The sequence below is a fragment of the Asterias rubens genome, chromosome 7, assembly GCF_902459465.1.
Source record: "Asterias rubens chromosome 7, eAstRub1.3, whole genome shotgun sequence".
In the NCBI taxonomy this organism is placed as follows: domain Eukaryota; kingdom Metazoa; phylum Echinodermata; class Asteroidea; order Forcipulatida; family Asteriidae; genus Asterias; species Asterias rubens.
The window spans coordinates 14569604-14589429 of NC_047068.1; the positions used below are offsets into that span (position 1 = coordinate 14569604).

Consider the following 19826-nt stretch of genomic DNA (forward strand, 5'->3'; position numbering starts at 1 on the left):
TGTACGGTCTCTTCACGAACTTAATGGACGGCTTGGACAGGTTTGATCGGAATGGTGCTCCAGAACTTTGAGGCTGCTCAAAATTTCTGGCGACCATCCCGTCCTGCAATTAACGGAGTAGCAATGTACTTAAAACCCGAAGGACATTCTACAAACGGAATTGCTGTATTTAGATCGCACTACGAACGTGCTAGACATGATTTGGTTGTTTGGGCGTCATTTGCGCTGTGTACACACAGACCAGGTCCGTTTATAATGGGTTCATCCCCTTTGCAGAAAGACCAAACTCATGTACATGTAGTCAGACTTTCCGTTTAAACCTACATTCCAGCCAGACCAAACCCGTTATACAATTTCTTTAAGACAAGCTTGGACGTTATTAGATCGAGTTTGGTGTGACCCAGGCATAACCATATTAACTTGTAATTTGCAGTCACAGTACTAAGAGAGTAGAGGAAACCATTTTCTTTGATCAAAAGGTTGCTGGGCGCCATTTTCTGTCCAAAATGCAGCACAAAATGTGCAGTCTGATAAATTTACGGATTTTCTTAAAGTTGTAGGCTTGCAATTCTTTAAACTTCCACAAGGGAACTAGACAAGAGGTTAAAGGGAAGGTACACTATTGGTAATTGTCAAAGACCAGTGTTCTCACTTGGTGTACTTCATGTATTTTTTTTGTATGCATAAAATAACAAACCTGTGAAAATTTGAGCTCAATTGGTCATCGGAGTTGGGAGAAAATGATGAAAGAAAAAAGACGAATTTGTGTGCTTTCAGATAGGAATAAAAGACTTCGAGCTAGAAGTCTTTTATTATTTCAGTGAGAAATTACCTCTTTCTCAAAATCTATGCTACTTTAGAGGGAGCTGTTTCTCACAATTTTTATACTTTCAACAGCTCTCCAATGCTCGTAACCAAGTCAGTTTTTAAGTTAATATTTGTTTTGAGTAATTACCAAACGTGTACCTTCCCATTAATAGGACGTGTATACGTTCAAGCTAAATAACTATTCCATTGACACCACTGCTGATGAAAAGCATTCATTTGAACTAGTTTTTTAATTTATGCTTGGTGCATAAATAATCCAGTCCAAACAGGCCCATTGCTGTTTTCCCTGAACTTTGAAGTTAAATCGCAAATTGTGCAGTGATTCTGGTATGTTGTTTGCAAATAACCATTTAATTTGTTTAGGCTTGGCATCCCAGTACCCAGCAACGAGGAATGATTTTATTGACATGGGGGAGGGCCCTCCTAAAATTTATTTTTGGGAAGGAAGGACTGTATAATTTGTCAGTACACTGATTTGTAAGAGATTTATTATGGCCCATCCTTTTCTACAATGACATTCAATGTTCTGTAATATAATCTATTAGAATGATAAAAACTGTGAAAAAAATAGTTCATGGCTTGACGTTTTGACCATGGAGTCTTTCTCAACATCCTAACCTCTTGTCCAGTTCCCTTTTAGCCTTCGAGAAAGACTCTGCTAGGATTGAAACGTCTGGCCATTTACTTTTTCTTTGCATACCATCCTTTTGGTTGGTAAGCAGTTCGCAATTCGGGGAAGTGGGAGGTGGCTATGACAATACTGTAGAGACACGGTAAGATCCCTGCAATACAATAGGACCAACACATGTCAGGGTCTAGTCGGCTTTGTATCTGGGCTACTAACCGAGTCCCCTCAGACGGTGCCACCTTTTAGGTTAAAAACCTTTAAAAGCAAATCTACAATAGTGCTTTAGGTGATAATCCCACTCTGAACGCAATAAGCCTCAAATACTGCAAGCATTGTCATCCATACAGTCCAAAAGACATACGTGTCAATAACTTGGTCCTTTGCATGGGTTCTTTTATTTGAGTGTGTGTTTTCTATTTGTTATGGTCATCTACACTCTCAAATTCCAAGGTTGGGTGAACCATGGAGCAATAATTGCTCCATGGGTGAACCATGTAATGAAAGTGAGCTATTTATATAAGGAAAATAATTATTTTTCTGTCTGAACAATAGGAGACACCTGGACGTGTACATCCATACAAAGTACATTTGTACATAGTAGGCCTATCCTTATTAATATTGCAAAGTGTAGTCTGAATACAGTGTTGTTATTACGGTCAGAGGCATTACACTTTTACTTCATGCAAATCATAATTAAATGGTTTGGATTTATTCACATGCAGTACAACAGTACACCATTCATCTTACTGTAATTTATTACTAAAAATATTGGTGAATTTAAGGTACTATAACCATAGAGTACATGTAGTATAACATTATTTACACAGTTGGCTATCAAATTCACTCTCTACCAAACCGATTTTTCTAGAAAATTACACTAGATATTTACACTAGAATTTGTTTAGCAAATGATAAACAAATCTCAGCAGTCTCTTATAAATCTTATAGTTCAAATCACACTGGTGCTTGCAATTGTTTAGGAAAAGACTGTACATTCTCTACTTAATATGTACCGGTAGATGAAAATAATCATTTTACAATTGTACGTGCTTGTGATTTACCGTTTTAGACAGTGTTCTTTCAAAATTACCTTGCAGTGTACATTGTAAGGTACAATGTAGCCATTTTAAACATGAACTTGTGCGCCAGCTGAATTCAAGAGCATGGTTTTCTTGGCATTCTTTGTCAGATTACCTTGAAAGTAACAAGGGAAGGATTCAAGTTTGGGGAATTTTATTTAGAAAATGATTTGTTTGATTCATTATTAATAACTTTGTACATTGAAGCAATTTTTGGCCTTTAGGCTATCTGTTATTTTGAATGCGATAATTATAAATAAACAAGAAATATAGAACAAAGCATAATAAAAATGTTAACTTGCTGGCAAGTAAAACTATACATGTCTGGGCCTATTATAGAGCATTGTTGAAAAGTGCTGGTGGTGTCTTGTGTATTGTAGAGATGTCATTGTGCAATGTGGTGCTGTCTCGAGAAGACTGATGAACAGTTCCATGAAAATTCAGGTGAAGTTTTACTATTGAAAAATCCTAAATGATTGTGTTCAAATTTGTTCTTATTTAGTTAGATGAAAACACGCATTCTCATAATTGTTTGTATCCGTACACAATGTGTGTAATAATTTACTTGTCTACAAGGTTTTCTTCATTCGGACCTCGACCATGTCGACCTTAAAAATATAAGATCTGATTCATGGGTAATTAAATAACCGTGCACTGACGTGAGTGTTCTGAGATTCCTACTCCCCCATACGGGCCATACGTAATGCTCTGACGTCAAGGCAGCCAGACTTGTGTGTTTTCATATTACAGAGGAAAATCCTTGTGTGTTGTTGGAGAGGAGAGCTGATGTGACTCTAAATTACAAAGCAATGGATTTGTACTGCATTCTCTTGCACAGTGTATGGAGTCGATTGTACCTGCGTGTCGTATCACTATCAAGCATGATGTAGTACTGGATTGACACCAGGCCTGTTGTTCAGTAACGCTGTACCAGCATTATTATGAGAGTTTGATCAGTATTGGATTAAAATAATACTTAGGCTTTTTTAATGAGGTCAGATTTCACCCTTATTCGTTGTAGTGCGTTGAAGCTGATCAATGAGATCATAGGATTTTCAATGCATTTCTTAAGACAGCTTATGACATCACTAGTCTACTTTTGTTTTTTCACTAATTTGCACAGGAAAGGTTTTATACAAGAAAAAACTATGCTTATTTATTTCTAAAGTATGTTAATTTTGGAAACAAAACCAAAGAACTAAGATTAGCCTTCAAAACATGAGATCTCATACATGTAGGGGAAGGGGGACATTTCCCTGAAACCTCCTCATACAGTGTAATAGTCATGACAGTCGACGTTCGGACTACAAAGTTCACCGTCAGATGACGTCATAACGATGGGCGCCCATCCAATGTCGTCATATTGCCATCCCCCAAAAAATCTGCGGAGAACACTGCAGCTGCCATTGTAAATACATTCTATCAGTCTGCATTTTATGTATAAAATTCAGATCCGTAGAGGTTGAACTTGCTGCATGTTAAAATTCTAATAGCCATAACCAGCAAGGCATACCCAGTACTCCTAACGACATGTAGCACAAAAAAACATAATATGTGACCCGCTCTATCGAAATGAGGAATATTGAGTAAATTTAATTTTTTAGTTTATCATATAATTCCAACAAGCAAATCTCAACATTTTAAATGAAATAAAAAATCATGATCATACGACCTTCCTGTCTAAAATATTCTGGAATTTTTGATGACCTGAATTTTTTTTTTTTTTTTGGAATTGCTACGTCTCAACACTCATTAAAATTATATTTTTTACAAAATGAAAATCGGTTTTTAATCGATGCCGTTTTTCATCCTTTTGCTGCCTTTTTTCATCATTTTGTTGATTGAAAATTCACACGTCATCTTGAGAACTTCAATTATGGTCTTGTACAAAATGATCTGCTCCGGTCAACATTTTGAGCTACAAGCCCTATGGTCGGTGTTAATTTTTTATCGCCCCCAAATTGGAGCCCTGACATAAAAGAGGACTGTAATTAGAGGTAACTACATACACGTACTATACTGTACATGTAGTAAATTTGCAGGCACAACCAAATCTCTTTTGGGAGAGGAATGTAATGTACCTCTGGAAAGAGGATTGTACAATCATTGCTGGATTGTACAATCATTGCTGGATGGTACAATCATTGCTGGATTATACAGTAATGAGTATTATGGTGTTTCTGACATGTCTGAGGTGGTACAGTGCATGTATACAGACGGTAGCCTACACCAGAGATTTTGTGCTGTACTTTTGTGTGTTTTTATGCAAGAGTGACCCTGCCCTTTTACATGTTCAAAACTCCAAAACATTTTCTCCAAGCAAAAGTTTTTTTTATCAAACTGAGCTGTGTACAGAGACCTTCACCTGAATAAAGTTACGTTTCGAATCAGTGGTTTTGAAAACTTCTTTTGAAAGGTCCCTAGTATTTGGAACTATTCCAGCTCTTTTCAAGTTACGTTCTATGGTAAAAAGTAAAAAATTTTGTCAATATGGCATAACTTTGTGTGCATATTGAGCAGTAGCCATACAGTATGTGGCGTTTGTTAGAAATCTTTGAAATGGTCTTGTGCCATTTTTTTTCGTTGAGAAGAATGGATTTGGGCGTGAGAAGCTTTAATCATTCCTATGAAGTTCAAAGCCATTGGACACTTTCGGTAAAGAGTATTTTCCAAAGGCCCACGCTTCGTGTATCACAATTTATATATAAAATAACAAACCTGTGAAAATTTAGGCTCAATCGGTCATCGGAGTCGGGAGAAAATAACGGGGAAACCCACCCTTGTTTCCGCATGTTTCGCTGTGTCATGACATGTGTTTACAGTAAATCCGTAATTCTCGCTATCGAGAATTGATAATTTTTTTAATGTTTTCTCAAAAAGTAAAGCATTTCATGGAATAATGTTTCAAGAGAAGTCTTTCACCATTACCTTCTGTAAGCCCTGTAAGTTATTTGTAAATCTGTGAACTTTTATTTTTTTCTGTTCCGAAAGTGTATAATGGCTTTAATCTCAATGTTGTTCTGGGCAATAAACACCGACTGCTGTATATATTGAAACCTACACTTGCCATTTTTAGCTACATACTCCATCAGTCAGTACTAGAAGTACCTTAGACTTAAGTTTAAAAGATGCTGCATATCTCTGTGGAATGTCATAGACATGTCATACATCAAAGTTGCCTATCGGTGATATGTAGAAGATGCATGTAAATGTCCATTAATGCTTTAATATTATGCACTCGCATATGATTAGCAACAAAGGTAAGATAAAACATTTGAACCGGTTTGAATTAAGGTAACATTTTGTTTGTTAATTTGTTATTATTTCTCATAAAAGAGAAATAGTGAAGGTGCTGGTCTTGTTTGTTTGTTTGTTTGTTTGTTTGTTTGTTTGTTTGTTTGTTTGTTTGTTTGTTTGTTTGTTTGTTTGTTTGTTTGTTTGTTTGTTTGTTTGTTTGTTTGTTTGTTTGTTTGGTTGTTTGTTTGGTTGTTTGTTTGGTTGTTTGTTTGTTTGTGTGGATCATAAACTACCTGTCAATGTCAAGGGAATTCGGCAAACTCCCACAAGGGGATATACATAACATGTAAACACCAAGATGGCAACAGCCAAGCTGTCTCTTACATGTACCATTATTGGTTTAAAGTCTATGATTATGAGCTGCACAAATCATGAAATTGTGATTCAGCGGTTACCTGATCATAGCTTTGTTTTTTGTTTGTAGCAGGAGTTGAAACGTGAATCTCTATTTCTAAAGTTTGGACTTTTGAAGAATTTTTTTTTTACCAAATCTAATGCAATGGTTTAATTGATTTCTCTTTCTGATTTTCAGCTGAAACTTTGTCCGAAGACGATGATGATGAGATGTGTTCCCGCCTGATTCGACAGAGGAGGGGCTCTGGGGGTTTCACACCGTCCCCCGGGGGCCCGTTCTCTGCTCTCTGCCCCTCCATGTGGCCCCAAGACATACTGGCTAATCTTGCGCAGGTATGTAAGAGGGCGCTGTTCAGATTGGAATTGCGTCCACTAATATTATCTAATTTATGTGGACCTGATCTTGTTGTAAGTTATTGTAATTTCAGTTGGAATACAAAATTAATACAGATTTTGATACACGTAAACTACCCCATGGCACTTATTGTAAAGGGAACGGTTTTGCCTCGGTGTTCCTGGCCATGCATTATTCTTGCTTTGTAGACAGACAACAAGTGTTTGTAAATTGAATGTACTGTCCTATAAGTCGGGAATTAATTGCCCCATAGAGACAATAATAAAGTGTACATTGATTTCCCCTGTGGCATTTTTAAAGAACAAAATTGCTCGACCCGTTCGCCATTTAACTGGGACTGTTATGTGATCCCTGTGAAGTTGATCCCAAACAACTTGTTAAGATCTCTTATTAAGGGAGGGGTTTACCTTTGGTTTTTGGATATATTTGGTTATCCAAAGTGTATTATACTTTCTGTGCCGATATAAATGCTCCAGATGTTCGATAATATTTCAAAAAATTAACCACCTTTTAAATTGAAAATTCTCAGAGGTTAGTTTTATTTTAAACGTACATTTGTATAGGATTATAACAACCAAACGATTCCAAAAATGCCTTTAGCGAGGTTGTTTGTTTTAACCATTTTATTGTTTAAAGAGTTGTGTAGTACGGAGAGAAAGTAAATACTTTTTTTTATTTGATTTCCACAGACTGAGGACTCTGGGGCTCAGATGGACTACAGATATGATGAGTTTGGTTTCAGGATCGATGAAGAAGGTGTGTTTTAGCTAAAGAAAAATTGGTGTAAACGGTTCGGGTACTTTCTGTACGACAAAAACACAATGTCCCCCGATTTACATTAAACTGACTCAGTTTAAGATAATGAAGGTGGAAAGCTTCCTTTGTAATATTACTTGCTGAGGTGCTGTAGTTAAATCTGTGTTTGGACCAAACTGATTTCTTTTCTCAGATGGTGCAGAGGCAGACTCCAGCAAGCTTCTTAGTCAGCCGTTTCTTGAAGACACCCAGCATCGCCTGAAATGGACCGCCTACTTTGAGTTTGCTCACAACCAAGATGTTGGCAATCTAACCTGGGATAAGGTAGGGTCAGAAAACTAAGTGTATTGGATTCATCTGAAACACTATACTCGGCCAACAAAGGCTAGAGCTTCTAACCAGGGTGCAATTTCATGGCTCTTCGTACCATAAACAAAAAGTCAGCACTTGTGGAAGTTCATGAAGTGAACTCCGCGCTTACGTCAGCAGGGAACTAGCAGGGAGTTGTTTTCTTATGCACATGTGTACTCTACATTACTTGGCATTTTTTTCGCTTACACTGCACAGTAAGTGGAGCATTGTGATAAAAAGCACAGAATATGGCAGGGGAACAGAACCATGAAATTGGTCACTGTTTCGTTTGCTTCAGGATCAGAAATTCTTTTCCTGGTGGGATTAATTTCAGCTATTAATAAAAATCTGTCAAAATGTTTTCAGAAAAATAAATCCTTTCAAAACAATAACAATTTTTAGTAAAAGTCAGAACATGCAACTTTGAAACTACGTTACGCTTGGGCCATGCATATATAACTCCATATTAATTAAATGTTTACTGCATGCAAACATTGTTTGCCTAATTTTCTATCACTTGATAAGTTCACTTCAAACATTAACGACCTAACACCATGATACTTAGGAGAGCGCTGCCCAGCAACAAAGATGTGCGTCCGCTCTACCCTTCACAGGGCACTGCCACAAGTTGGCACACCTCAACAAACATTGACTAACCCACAAAAACATATACATATTAGATATTATATCATATGATAAAGCAAGGACAATATTTACCTTTTGTAAAGTGAATCCAGTGATTACATCTTCCCTTAAAGAGAAGCTTTTTCGCTCGGTAATCACTCGTAAAATAAGTGATGAAAAAAACTTTCTTGGTTAAAAGTATAGCAGCTTTAGGTAAAAGTATTAAGCATTTTGAGAATCATTTCACTTCAAAGTAATGAGGTTATGGGAAATATAATATCAGTTTTTATCCCCCAAAAAACAAAATACGTTCCCTTTAAACTTCTTAGGTATTTAATATAAATTCATTCATGGTTTTTCTTTCACATACATAAAAACATCTTACAATCTCAGCATTTCCCCTTTGATTTTCTCTCCTAATAATTAGACAAAAAAGTCAACAATTTCCAACTATTTTTGGGGGGATCATCTTCTCTTGTAATGACTTCAATTCTTTATGTGCCAGCTACTTAAAGACACTAGACACTATTGGTGATTGTCATAGACTAGCCTTCACAGTTTGTGTATCTCAACATATGCCTAAAATAACAAACCTGTGAAAATTTGAGCTCAATCGGTCATTGAACTTGCGAGATGATAATTAAAGAAAAAAACACCCTTGTCACACGAAGTTGTGTGCATTTAGATGGTTGATTTCAAGACCTCAAGTTCTAAATCTGAGGTCTCAAAATCAAATTCGTGGAAAATTACTTCTTTTTCGAAAACTATGGCACTTCAGAGGGAGCCGTTTCCCACAATATTTTATACCATCAACCTCTCCCCATTACTCGTCACCAAGAAAAATTTTATGGCAATAATTATTTTGAGTAATTACCAATAGTGTCCACTGCCTTTAATCAATTGTTTTTATTGATTTAATCCATGAAGATAAAAAAAAGATAAGTCCTATAATCTTGTTTGAAGTTGGATAAGATCAACTTGTAGGCATGTAATCAGTGGGTGCCCTTAAAATACTTGTAGACCAATGATTGACGTCACAACATCCTGATAGCAGGCAGTCATTATGTATTAACTTCAAAGGCAGTGGACACTATTGGTAATTACTCAAAATAATTATTAGCATTAAACCTTTCTTGGTGACGAGTAACGGGGAGAGGTTGATGGTATAAAATATTGTGGGAAACAGCTCCCTCTGAAGTGACGTAGTTTTCAAGAAAGAAGTAATTTTCCAAGAATTTGATTTTGAGACCTTAAATAGAATTTGAGGTCTCCAAATCAAGTATCAGAAAGCACACAACTTCGTGTGACAAGGGTGTTTTTTCTTTCATCATTATCTCGCAAATTCGTTGACCGATTGTGCTCAAATTTTCACAGGTTTGTTATTTTATGCATATGTTGAGATACACTAACTGTGAAGACTAGTCTTTGACAATTACCAATAGTGTCCACTGTCTTTAAAATACATGTAGACCAATCATTGACGTCACAACATCCTGAAAGCAGGCAGTCATTATGTTTTAACTTTAAGGCAGGGTATACTTTTGGTAATTGTCAAAGACCTATATCCTCACTTGATGTAAGCTTGGGCGATATCACGATATTATCGAATATCGCGATATTAATTTGGACACGATTTCGATATCGGATGGATTTGGTTTTAATCGAAATATCGATATATCGCGATATAACGCGATAATCGCGATATATCGATTAAATATTGGATGTATTTGCTAGCTGAGACATCTTGCACCCCATAGGTTTCGAGTAAAACCAGAAGAATAGGTCATTAGAACACCTCTCTTATGCTAGGACTGTCTCTTCTACAACTTTCACTTGGAGTTTTAAGACTGATGATGTCAAATTTCATTAATCGCGATTATATCGAATATCGCGATATATTGTCGGCGATATATCGTGAATAAAATAAATCGATATCGCCCAAGCTTAACTTGATGTACATTGTATCCCAACATATGCATAAAATAACATTTCGTAAAAATGTTGGCTGTATTGGTCATCAAAGTTGCAAGAAAATAATCAAAATACAAAACACTCTTGTGGCTTCAGGCCTGAAGCCTATCAAAGATTCGTTTTTTTAATTATAAATAACCTCTTTCTCTTAAACTTTATTACTTCAGAGGGTCCCATTTCTAAGTAAATTTGTGAGGTTATTCATTTTTGGAGTAATTACCAAACCTGTACCTATAAGGTATTTTTTTTTTGTGATGCGCGCTTCTTTTGCAATAGATGTAAGTTTTGTCTTCATGAAAGTTTGAAAGTTGGGAGAAAATTCCCAAAACATTTGATGGTAAAATTGTTTAGGCTGTACATTTTTGTACAGAGAATTTTCAGTTCGTTTCTGAATTTGATGATACTGTGCCTTTGATGATACAAAATTAGAATAAGGCACGTAGTCGGAGTTTGTCATGAGAAAGATGTTTTCTATAGGGCCATCACAGATTTGAATTTTTAGCAATTGTAGAATGACAAGCATTTTTCAAACTTTTCAAAATGGCTGCCATTACTTATTCTTCCTGTATTTTTTTAAAGGACAAATCTGCAATGGCACCGGAGCAAAAAAACTTTCTCATGACATCCATGTTCTATTTGGAATAACAAATGTTCCTTGCCATGCGGAGCCTTGCTCTAACACATCCAGCTTGGGCAGATTTATTCTTCTTCAGTATTCTTAAAACCTGGGAAAGGTTAGAGGGGTTGCAATGCTGCTGATCAAACAAATCTTTCCAGCAGAGGCTTCGAGTTATGTTGATGAGGTTGTCATTGTCAATCCCATGTGGTGAACATTGGGACTGGCTTCTTGCACTTTTTTAATTGCATCAGGGCTACAGTGTCTAGTAAAAACTGCTACAGGCTAGTACATGTACATGTTAGCACCACCTCTCAACTTGCCCCGTGGGCTACTAAAAGCTGTGCAACCTAAGTGTTGAAAATGCTCATCAAATATTTCTTCCATTCATATGTGAATAATACATTTTTTAATGTGTTAATTTATTGTTTAGTGTTGAGTGTAAAAATATATTTGCTTTTTATACTGGTTGTGATTTCTACCATTCATGCATCAGAAAAATACGTTTATGACATGTTTAAAACCAGGGCTACTAAAACGTCCTGGGGGCAATTTAAACAGATAGTTTATTAACCCGCTTGGCTACTTAACAAAAAACTTAAGAGCAAGTCCTGTTTATGCTGGTCTCAATGAGCAACATATTTTACCATGTTGTATTTCTTTCCTATGTTTGGGGCCATTGCATAGCCCATGGAGGGAGGTAACCTGTTTACTACTAAAGAGCCAAAGAGCCAGCCGTCGATTTCACAAAGAGTTAGGACTCGTCTTGTCTCGAGTTAGGACGAGTAACGTGCCTAACTTAGGATTAATCTTAAGGTCTGCATGCTACAGTGCAGGGTTGGGACTCGTCCTAAGTCCTAAGATTAGTCTTAAGCTAAGAAGAGTTTTGTGAAATCGACGGCTGGACTTCTGGACGGCTGGATTTCTACACAGCTCAAGGGAAGAGAACATGAAGTTTGAAATTTTATGGAAATTGAACTTCTTTTTTTTCTTTTTTTCCTTCCGATATGAAGGAAGGGACAGATCTTAAAAAGCTTTCTCAGCTGTTTTTTATAACCCTTGAATTAATGTGGAAATTATGACATAGACTTTGAAAATGCCTAAATGTACAGTGCGGTATCTCGCCTGCCAGGAAATGCCATGGAATGTACACATTAACTCTTTTTGTGTAATCGGTCTGTAGAAGGTTCATAAAGTGTTTTCCTGCACGCAAGGTTTAGAAATTGCAACCTGATGTCTGAGCTTATCAAATAATGTCCTTCAAGGTATAAATGAATCTATCATTTAATAAAACCTCAACTGAAGCGTTCATATTGGATGTCATTACAACTCTTAAAGGCAAAGTATGCCTTTGGTTTTGGAACTGTTTAACCGTTTTAGTCATAACAATAAAACATACAAAACTAACCTGTGAAAATGTCATGTTGTGAGGTGGTAGCATTTTTGAGATACTGTCAAAAATCTGAAGAGGTTATGTCCATGCGGGAAGAATAGTCCATACTACACAATGGGAGCAATGGTACTGACAGTAACACTTCTCAGATTTTGGGGGATAAAAACTGATATCTTTTTACATAACCGCATTACTTTGAAGTGAAATGCTATACTATCAAAAGCTTCTGAAGGCTTCTGAATAAACGTGTGTGTTGACCCCTTGCACGCGCGTCACACGCAGCAGCAGATGCCACGCTCACCATGTTGGTGTTCAATAGACTTACGTGTAAACGCCGCGTCACCTAAAAATGCGCACTTCACTGAATAACACGTGTTGACATTGACCACCAAAATGGCGCATCCAAGATTATTCTGATGATGACGTCAGGTGAAATGGGTCAATTGCCATTAATTGTAAGAGAGATCACCATGTGTACCTTCCCTTTAAGTACAGTGTTTACTGGGTTAGTTACAATTTTCTGCGTATGTTTGATGTTCGTTATCTGGGGCTAAGGAGAGGGATTGTAATCAGTGGTTGGCATTTGGAAAGAGTCTGTGTTTTGTACATACATGGTGTGTACATTGTATGTCAAGGAGAAAGCAGACAGTTGAAGACAACAGCTGTCTTAAGAAATTGTAATCTTGGAGTAGACAAGGCGGGGTGGGAGGGGGGGGATGTTGTAATATACAGCATTGTGATGGATTAAAGGATGGTTGTAGCATTTAGGTAGAAATTTCCACCTTTGGTGTTGTGGCTTGGCGTTGTGTTGAGTGTTTGTCAAATAATAATAAGTATAGAAATTTATCCATTTATACAATGTAGTGCACACTGCATATAACCTTAATTACAAAAAAATCCATCTATAAATTGTGTTACCCAGTTTTTTAAATTTCCAGGAAAATTGGACACCCTTATATACCTAATCTTGAGCAAAACCTTGCATCTGTAACATGGTTTGGAATTGTTTTTGTTAATATCACATTTTATGTAATGTTTAAAGTTGTACACTCAAAATTAAACCTCCATGATTGTATTTTAATGTTAACCCGCCCTAATTATCTTATGGATGTAGAAATCAATGCTTGTTTGTAGAGACAACAGTCCTATACTTCACTATGACACAAAAGTGGCATTTTGAGGCATACTTGTTGGGTCGAAAGAAGATGTTTCAGCCCTAGGAATTAGGCGCAGTGTCCCCCTGGTGGCAGTTGATTAGAATCGATAGCACAAATCAGTTGAGTGTAGCCCTTACCTTGAAGTGGCTGTCTGGCCTTGTGGTTCAAGACGATTTCTCATAAAAATTGCAGGAGAATGTCAATGTTATCAAGGTTTTTTTTTATTTTTATCAAAGTCAATCAATTAAAGTAGACCATAAGGCAATCAAAATTGTGTACAAGATTTAGGCGGAAAGTTTAAATCTGCGAAATTTTTTTTTCATTCTTAAATTTGTGATACACACATGGTGTTACCGCAAACCAAATATACTTTGATACCTCATGCAATGCCTCAAATCCTATATAAATTTGTGATGTTTTGATACCATTCTACTCTCTCATCTACTCAATGCAGCTTGAAAGCCGACTTCCCCACACAGAGAAACTTCGCCACCTTGTTCGGGAAGGAATTCCCCACAGTCTACGCCCAAACATTTGGATGAGACTATCTGGGGCTCAACAGAAGAAAGAAAACAGCGAGACAACGTACAAGGTACAGTTGTTGCATTTTTCATATCTGTTTTATATTTGTTGCTTAGTACCTGTTGTAAAGTTGCATGCTTGCTTTAGAGCAACAGAATACATTTCTAATCTTTTAGTGATCCTTCATTATTCACATTGATATGAAAATTCAGTTCAGTTGATGCATAATGTTAAAGCACTGTATGCTTATAGTGTTATAGTGTACAAATTGTTTAGTATACTCCCGGACAAAATGGCTTTCAGATTTTTCCTGAAACACTGGAATCTGTAGGCCTGGAATTTCTTTGAAAGGGCAAGGCCAATATCATTTTGCAAAAGCACTTCCAATGGAAAGTCGTAAAGTGTATTAGAACTATTGAAGATGTACCCAAGGCCATACCTGGGACCAACTTCATAAAGCTGTTTCAGAAAATACTGCGTGACAAATTTCATTGCTAAGCAAATTTTGAGTAGGGCACCAGTCACTCCATGCACACTTTAATGTGCTTAGCAAGTTTTTGTGCTGAAAAGCTTTATGAAATTGTGCCCGGGAGAGTTGGGGTGGTTCCATGTGTAGCTGTGTAGAAGCAATTATTTGATTTGTTAAAATAAGTGGTTTCTCATTGCAGGAGATAATTAAAACCAGTGCCAATGATCACTCTCTGACTGCCAAACAGATTGAAAAGGTAACTATGTTATATTTGTTTCTGAACCTTTCAATAATCAAAAAGGGTTTTTAGTTTTACAATTAATTGATTAATTTAATGAAGATTTGAAACCGGAAAGCCTGTTTAAAAAAGGATTAGTTTTAGTGGTACCAGTCAGAAATTAGGTGTGTCCTCCGAATAACAATGGCGTTTGACAGGGAATAAGCCGTTTTTAAAGTCATTGTGGTGAAAAAACTCAGCTGTTATTTTTTCCTTGTATAAAGAAATATTAGCTATTTTATCTAACTCTCTGGTGCTGTGGACACTGTTCCTAAGTCTAAATCCCAGGAGTTACTCAAAGAGTTGAAATACCAATATTTGAACATACCTTTCTAAAATGTCCTCACCCCTGAACTTGGTAATATTAATAATAATAACAACCAGTTTATAGCGCTTTATACACGTTATTAGATACCCCTGGTCACTGGGCCTTAATTCATTCCTTTAACCATCTCAGCTCCCTGGGGAGTATACAGCCTGTGAAACATAAATGTGCGCTACTGGGCTAACAATCATAAGAACCGTTTCTGCCCTCACAGGTACCCATTTTTCCCTGGGTGGAGAGAAGCAATTATAGTTAAGTGTCTTGCTCAGGGCCTCAAGTGTCATGACCGGGATTCGAACCCATACTCTGCTGAACAGAAGCACCAGAGCTTGTAACATGTATTTCTCTTAATATTTTCAGGATCTTCTGAGGACGATGCCCAGCAATGCTTGTTTCTCAACGAGTAAAAGCACAGGTGTGTCTCGTTTGAGACGTGTTCTGAGAGGGATTGCCTGGCTGTATCCTGACATCGGTTACTGCCAAGGAACAGGAATGGTAAGTCCTGCTGTCTATCCTTGTCTCTTTCCCATAGGCTGGTTCATAGACCCTACCAATTTTCCTATCACAAACCCCAGGATCTGGGCCCAATTTCATAAAGCTATTAAAGGTTCTGGTAAAAGATTCTGGAGGTTCTGAAGGGTAACAATGTCCACCGATTTAAATTTAAACATCCGCAATTTAAAGATGATGGCGATAGAAAGCTTAGAAATGAGTAAAACAATGTCATAGAATAATTTTTGTCTCATGAAACGAAAAATTATTTACCGTATTTACCAGTACAGGTATTTAAATAAAAGCAGTATTTTCAATTTTCTTTGCGAAGCAAAAATTTAGTGGGGCACCAGACACAACTTTGTAAACTTAATGTAATTTTGGCTGGTGACCTGTTTCTGCTAAGCAATACTTTTCCGTGCTTTGCAATTTTTTTTTAGCCTACAGGCTTTATGAAAGCAGGAAACAAATGTGAACAAAAATGATTAAAGTTCACTGAAACAATGGCATGATTTGTATTAAAACTAAACCTGCTTGGCTCTTTTCTCATGGTCGTCAATTGTTATCAATGTGCAGATTGCATCGTCTCTGATGTTGTTCATGGAGGAGGAAGATGCCTTCTGGATGATGTGTACCATCATAGAGGAGCTAGTCCCAGCCTCTTACTACTCCAGCACCCTCTTAGGAGTGCAGGTAAGCCCTTGGATTAATAGAAATAGCAAAGTCGTTATCTAGCACCAAAACAATTTCTCAAACGGGGCACTGCCAGCAGCCAAACAAAGGCAATGAGTATATATACCTTATGTTAGATCCAGCCGCCATCTTAGAGGTAAAACAATGATGAAACAATACAAACGCACTGATTTGTACGCGCAGCGCACAAGATTGGCCAATGAACAAACGATTTTCTTTTTTACCTCTAGGTGAGGGCGCCCTACTGATATGACATCATGTGCATAATGTCTACTACGGCCATAAATTATATAAAGTAACAAGTTTTGTTGGTTGCCGACCTTGCTTGGTATAATATATACATGTAACTGTTTCAAATTATCAAAACAACTTGCAATCATTTGAAATTCATGATTTCCCCCCCCCCCACCTACTTCAAAAATTCTTGTCTCGAGCAGATAGTCAGTCACCTTGGTATTCAAAACAAAAAACTGTGACTCGTCTGCCGAGGGAAAGCTCTTGTCACCTCCCAAGGCCGATGTGCTGGCATTATGCAGTGTGTGTTTTGTTTGCATATTATCAGAACAATTAAAGGCACTGGACACTATTGGTGATTGTCAACGACCAGTCTTCTCACTTGGTGTTTCTCAAAATAAAAAAACAAACGTTTGAAAATTTGAACTCAATTGGTCATCGAAGTTGCTAGAGAATAATGAAAGAAAAAACACCCTTGTCGCACAAGTTGTGTGCTTTCAGATGCTTAGATTAAAAACCTTAGCTGAGGTCGCGAATTCAATTCAAATATTTGAGTGAGAAATTACCTCTTCCTCAAAAATTACGTTACCTCAGAGGGAGCCATTTTTCACAATGTTTTATACTATCAACAGCTCTCCATTGCTCGTTACCAAGTAATTTTTTATGCTAACAATTGTTTTGAGTAATTACCAATAGTGTCCAGTGCCTTTAAACTCTGAGATTCAATCGACCTTTTACAACCTACTCCAGCGACACCACTCACTCACCCCACAAGGCTATTCTCCCTGAATTAATCAGAATGTTTAGGAGTCGAGACGGTGAAGTCAAACAAGTATTTTAATATTATTTGGTTTGCCGTAACACCATGTGTGTGTCTACTTGCAAGGTAGAGTTTGTTCTTTAGAGAACTGTCTGGCTTTATATTTTGCTACCACTGAGTAGATTTTTAGAATCCGGGAGACTTCTTCTGAAAAGAACTGTCCTGTATTTTTACTTTTTACCTGGGCGGAAGGAATATGCGAAAGACAGTTCTCTAAAGGAAAAAATTTACCTGGCAAGTACACACACACACACACAAGGTGTTACCGCAAGGTGTTGCAATGCCTCAAATCCCCAAAAGTATTTTAATGCTTACATTGATCAATAAAGGTGGTGCAGGTACTAATGCATGTGTGGACAAATATTCCCACTTGAAAAAAAAGGTGCAGAAAACATCCAGGCAATCTCCCTCTCTTAATAAATGAGGTCTCATACTTTAAACAAAGCTCCATACAACTTGCAGGAAAATACTGAATAATAAAGCGCCTTGATCTACACTGAGTGACGGATATGAGGGCTGTAGAAAGCAAGCCATTATTATTACGGGATTCTTTTACATAAATTACAGAATACACAAGACCTAGGGGTTTACCTCAACTCGGCCAGGAAACGCCATGTATGATCCTACATGTACCTTTAATTTGTTTGTTTGTTTATTTGTATGTCCAGGCTGACCAGCGGGTCCTTCGTCAGCTGATGGTCAGCTTCCTACCAGAATTGGATCAACAGCTGAAAAGCCATGACATAGGTTAGTCATTGGGTAGTCTTAATTTAAGTCCAATCCGTTTAAGCCATGACATAGGTCAGTCTTTCAGTAGTCTTGATTCAGCTCTCCTTGATTTCACAGAAAGTTCTGTGAAAATAAACCAATCTTTCATTGTTTTGATGACAAAGTTTTATAGGCTTCCTAGTTATAAAAACATTTTCCTACAAGAAATCCCTGAATGCAAGATGCAAATGTTGTTGTCTCTGCATCCTTGAAAAGAAGTTATTCGTTTGTAATCACTCTGGGTTAGAAGCCTACAGTAGGGTTTGATAGTATGAAGCATTTTAAGAAACATTTCACTTTTGAGTAGCGTGGTTATGTAAACAGATTGAGTATTTCTATTAGGGAGGGATTACTCTTCTTACATTGAAATATTTGCTCTGATTTTTTCGGCAATATCTTAAACACGCAACCACCCTTTAAAATGAAACTTTCAGATGTTACTTTTATTGTACATCTTATAGGATAAAAACAATCGAAGGCAGGTTACAAAAACCAAAGGTATACTTTACATTTAAAGGGTCTATGTAACTTTTGTAGGGCAAAAAACACAATGTCCACAGATTTACACTAAACTTACACAGTTTGAAGATAATGATAGTAGAAAGCTTCCCTGAAAATACTACGTGCTGAGGTGCTGTAGTTTTTGAGAAATGAGTACAACAATGTCAGTAAAATAATTTTCGTCTCATGAGACGAAAATTATTTTAATCATTTACAAACGTATTTTCATGACATTTTTTTATGCATTTCTCAAAAACTACAGCACCTCAGTAAGTAAGATTTGAAGGGAAGCTTTCCACTATCATTATCTTCAAACCCTGTAAGTTTAATGTAAATCTATGGACATTTTGAAAAAGTACCCAAATCCTTTAAATGACCATCTATATATATATTTTGTATTTCTAGAGCTGTCCTTGATCACCCTTCACTGGTTCCTGACAGTCTTCTCCAGTGTAGTCCACGTCAGAGTCTTACTAAGAATCTGGGATCTGTTTTTCTACGAGGGCTCCGTCGTTCTCTTCCAAGTCACCCTTGCCATGTTCAAACTTAAAGTGAGTCAGATGCTAAACCCACTTTTTTCAAAAACCCTTGAGCCTGGTTCATACTTCCTGCGAATATGAAGCGAACTTGGCGTGAATTGGACGTCACAGCCCTGCCCTCGCATCGAAAGTTTCCCAAAAGATGAGCAAAACTCAACTGCTGCGAGTTAAGTAGGATTTGAACCTTTGCATGGTGGATATTCAATATGGAAAGGTTTGCGGTAACACCATGTAATGACTAGAACCGTTGGTTTCAACTAGATGTTTCGATCAGTGTGCTCTGATCATCTCCTGGAGAATTAGTCGTTATGTCAACATTCGTATCGCATTCGCATTAGTAGGAAGTATGAACCGGTGTGGCGGTTTCAACTTTCCGCTGTGTTCAGTTTTCCGAATGACCAAATACGGTAGCATTACGTCATGCGATGCCTGCGCACAGCAAGCGAAAGTAGTCCATTTTTAGTGCCGTATTGAGTCATCCATTACCCTCCGGTAGCTGTGATGGCGGCGTCCACGAGTCGAGTACAACTAACGGCAAACGCGTGGATCGTATGAGTTGTTTTTTATGCAAGCAGAGTGTGACCTGCCTAAAGTTGTACCCATGAATACATGTGAAGATGGGGCAAGAGATTATGTGACTACACAGAAAAGAATCATAATATAAACAATTTGGGGGTCACTGCTGAGAGAACTACAGTACTTGCCAGGGTACTCGCGGCGGTATCTGACAGGTCACCCGGAAAACTGAACACGCCGGAAAGCTAAAACCGTTCGAAC

At 37.3% G+C, this 19826-nt stretch overlaps 1 protein-coding gene across 5 annotated transcripts in view; it reads left to right on the forward strand.

Annotated features, from left to right (window-relative positions):
- LOC117292197 (small G protein signaling modulator 3 homolog) overlaps positions 1-19826 on the forward strand; it is a 41314-nt gene that overhangs the window by 1250 nt on the left and 20238 nt on the right. For all 5 annotated transcript variants that reach the window (XR_004519272.1, XM_033774157.1, XM_033774158.1 and 2 more), the window contains exons 2-10: positions 6365-6519; positions 7231-7297; positions 7491-7621; positions 13864-14001; positions 14600-14656; positions 15363-15497; positions 16071-16187; positions 17910-17988; positions 18916-19061. Coding sequence is in view for 4 of the 5 variants with exons in the window: in XM_033774157.1 (XP_033630048.1) it covers positions 6365-6519; positions 7231-7297; positions 7491-7621; positions 13864-14001; positions 14600-14656; positions 15363-15497; positions 16071-16187; positions 17910-17988; positions 18916-19061 (1025 nt within the window). In the remaining variant the exon portion in view is untranslated. The remainder of the gene's footprint in view (positions 1-6364; positions 6520-7230; positions 7298-7490; positions 7622-13863; positions 14002-14599; positions 14657-15362; positions 15498-16070; positions 16188-17909; positions 17989-18915; positions 19062-19826) is intronic.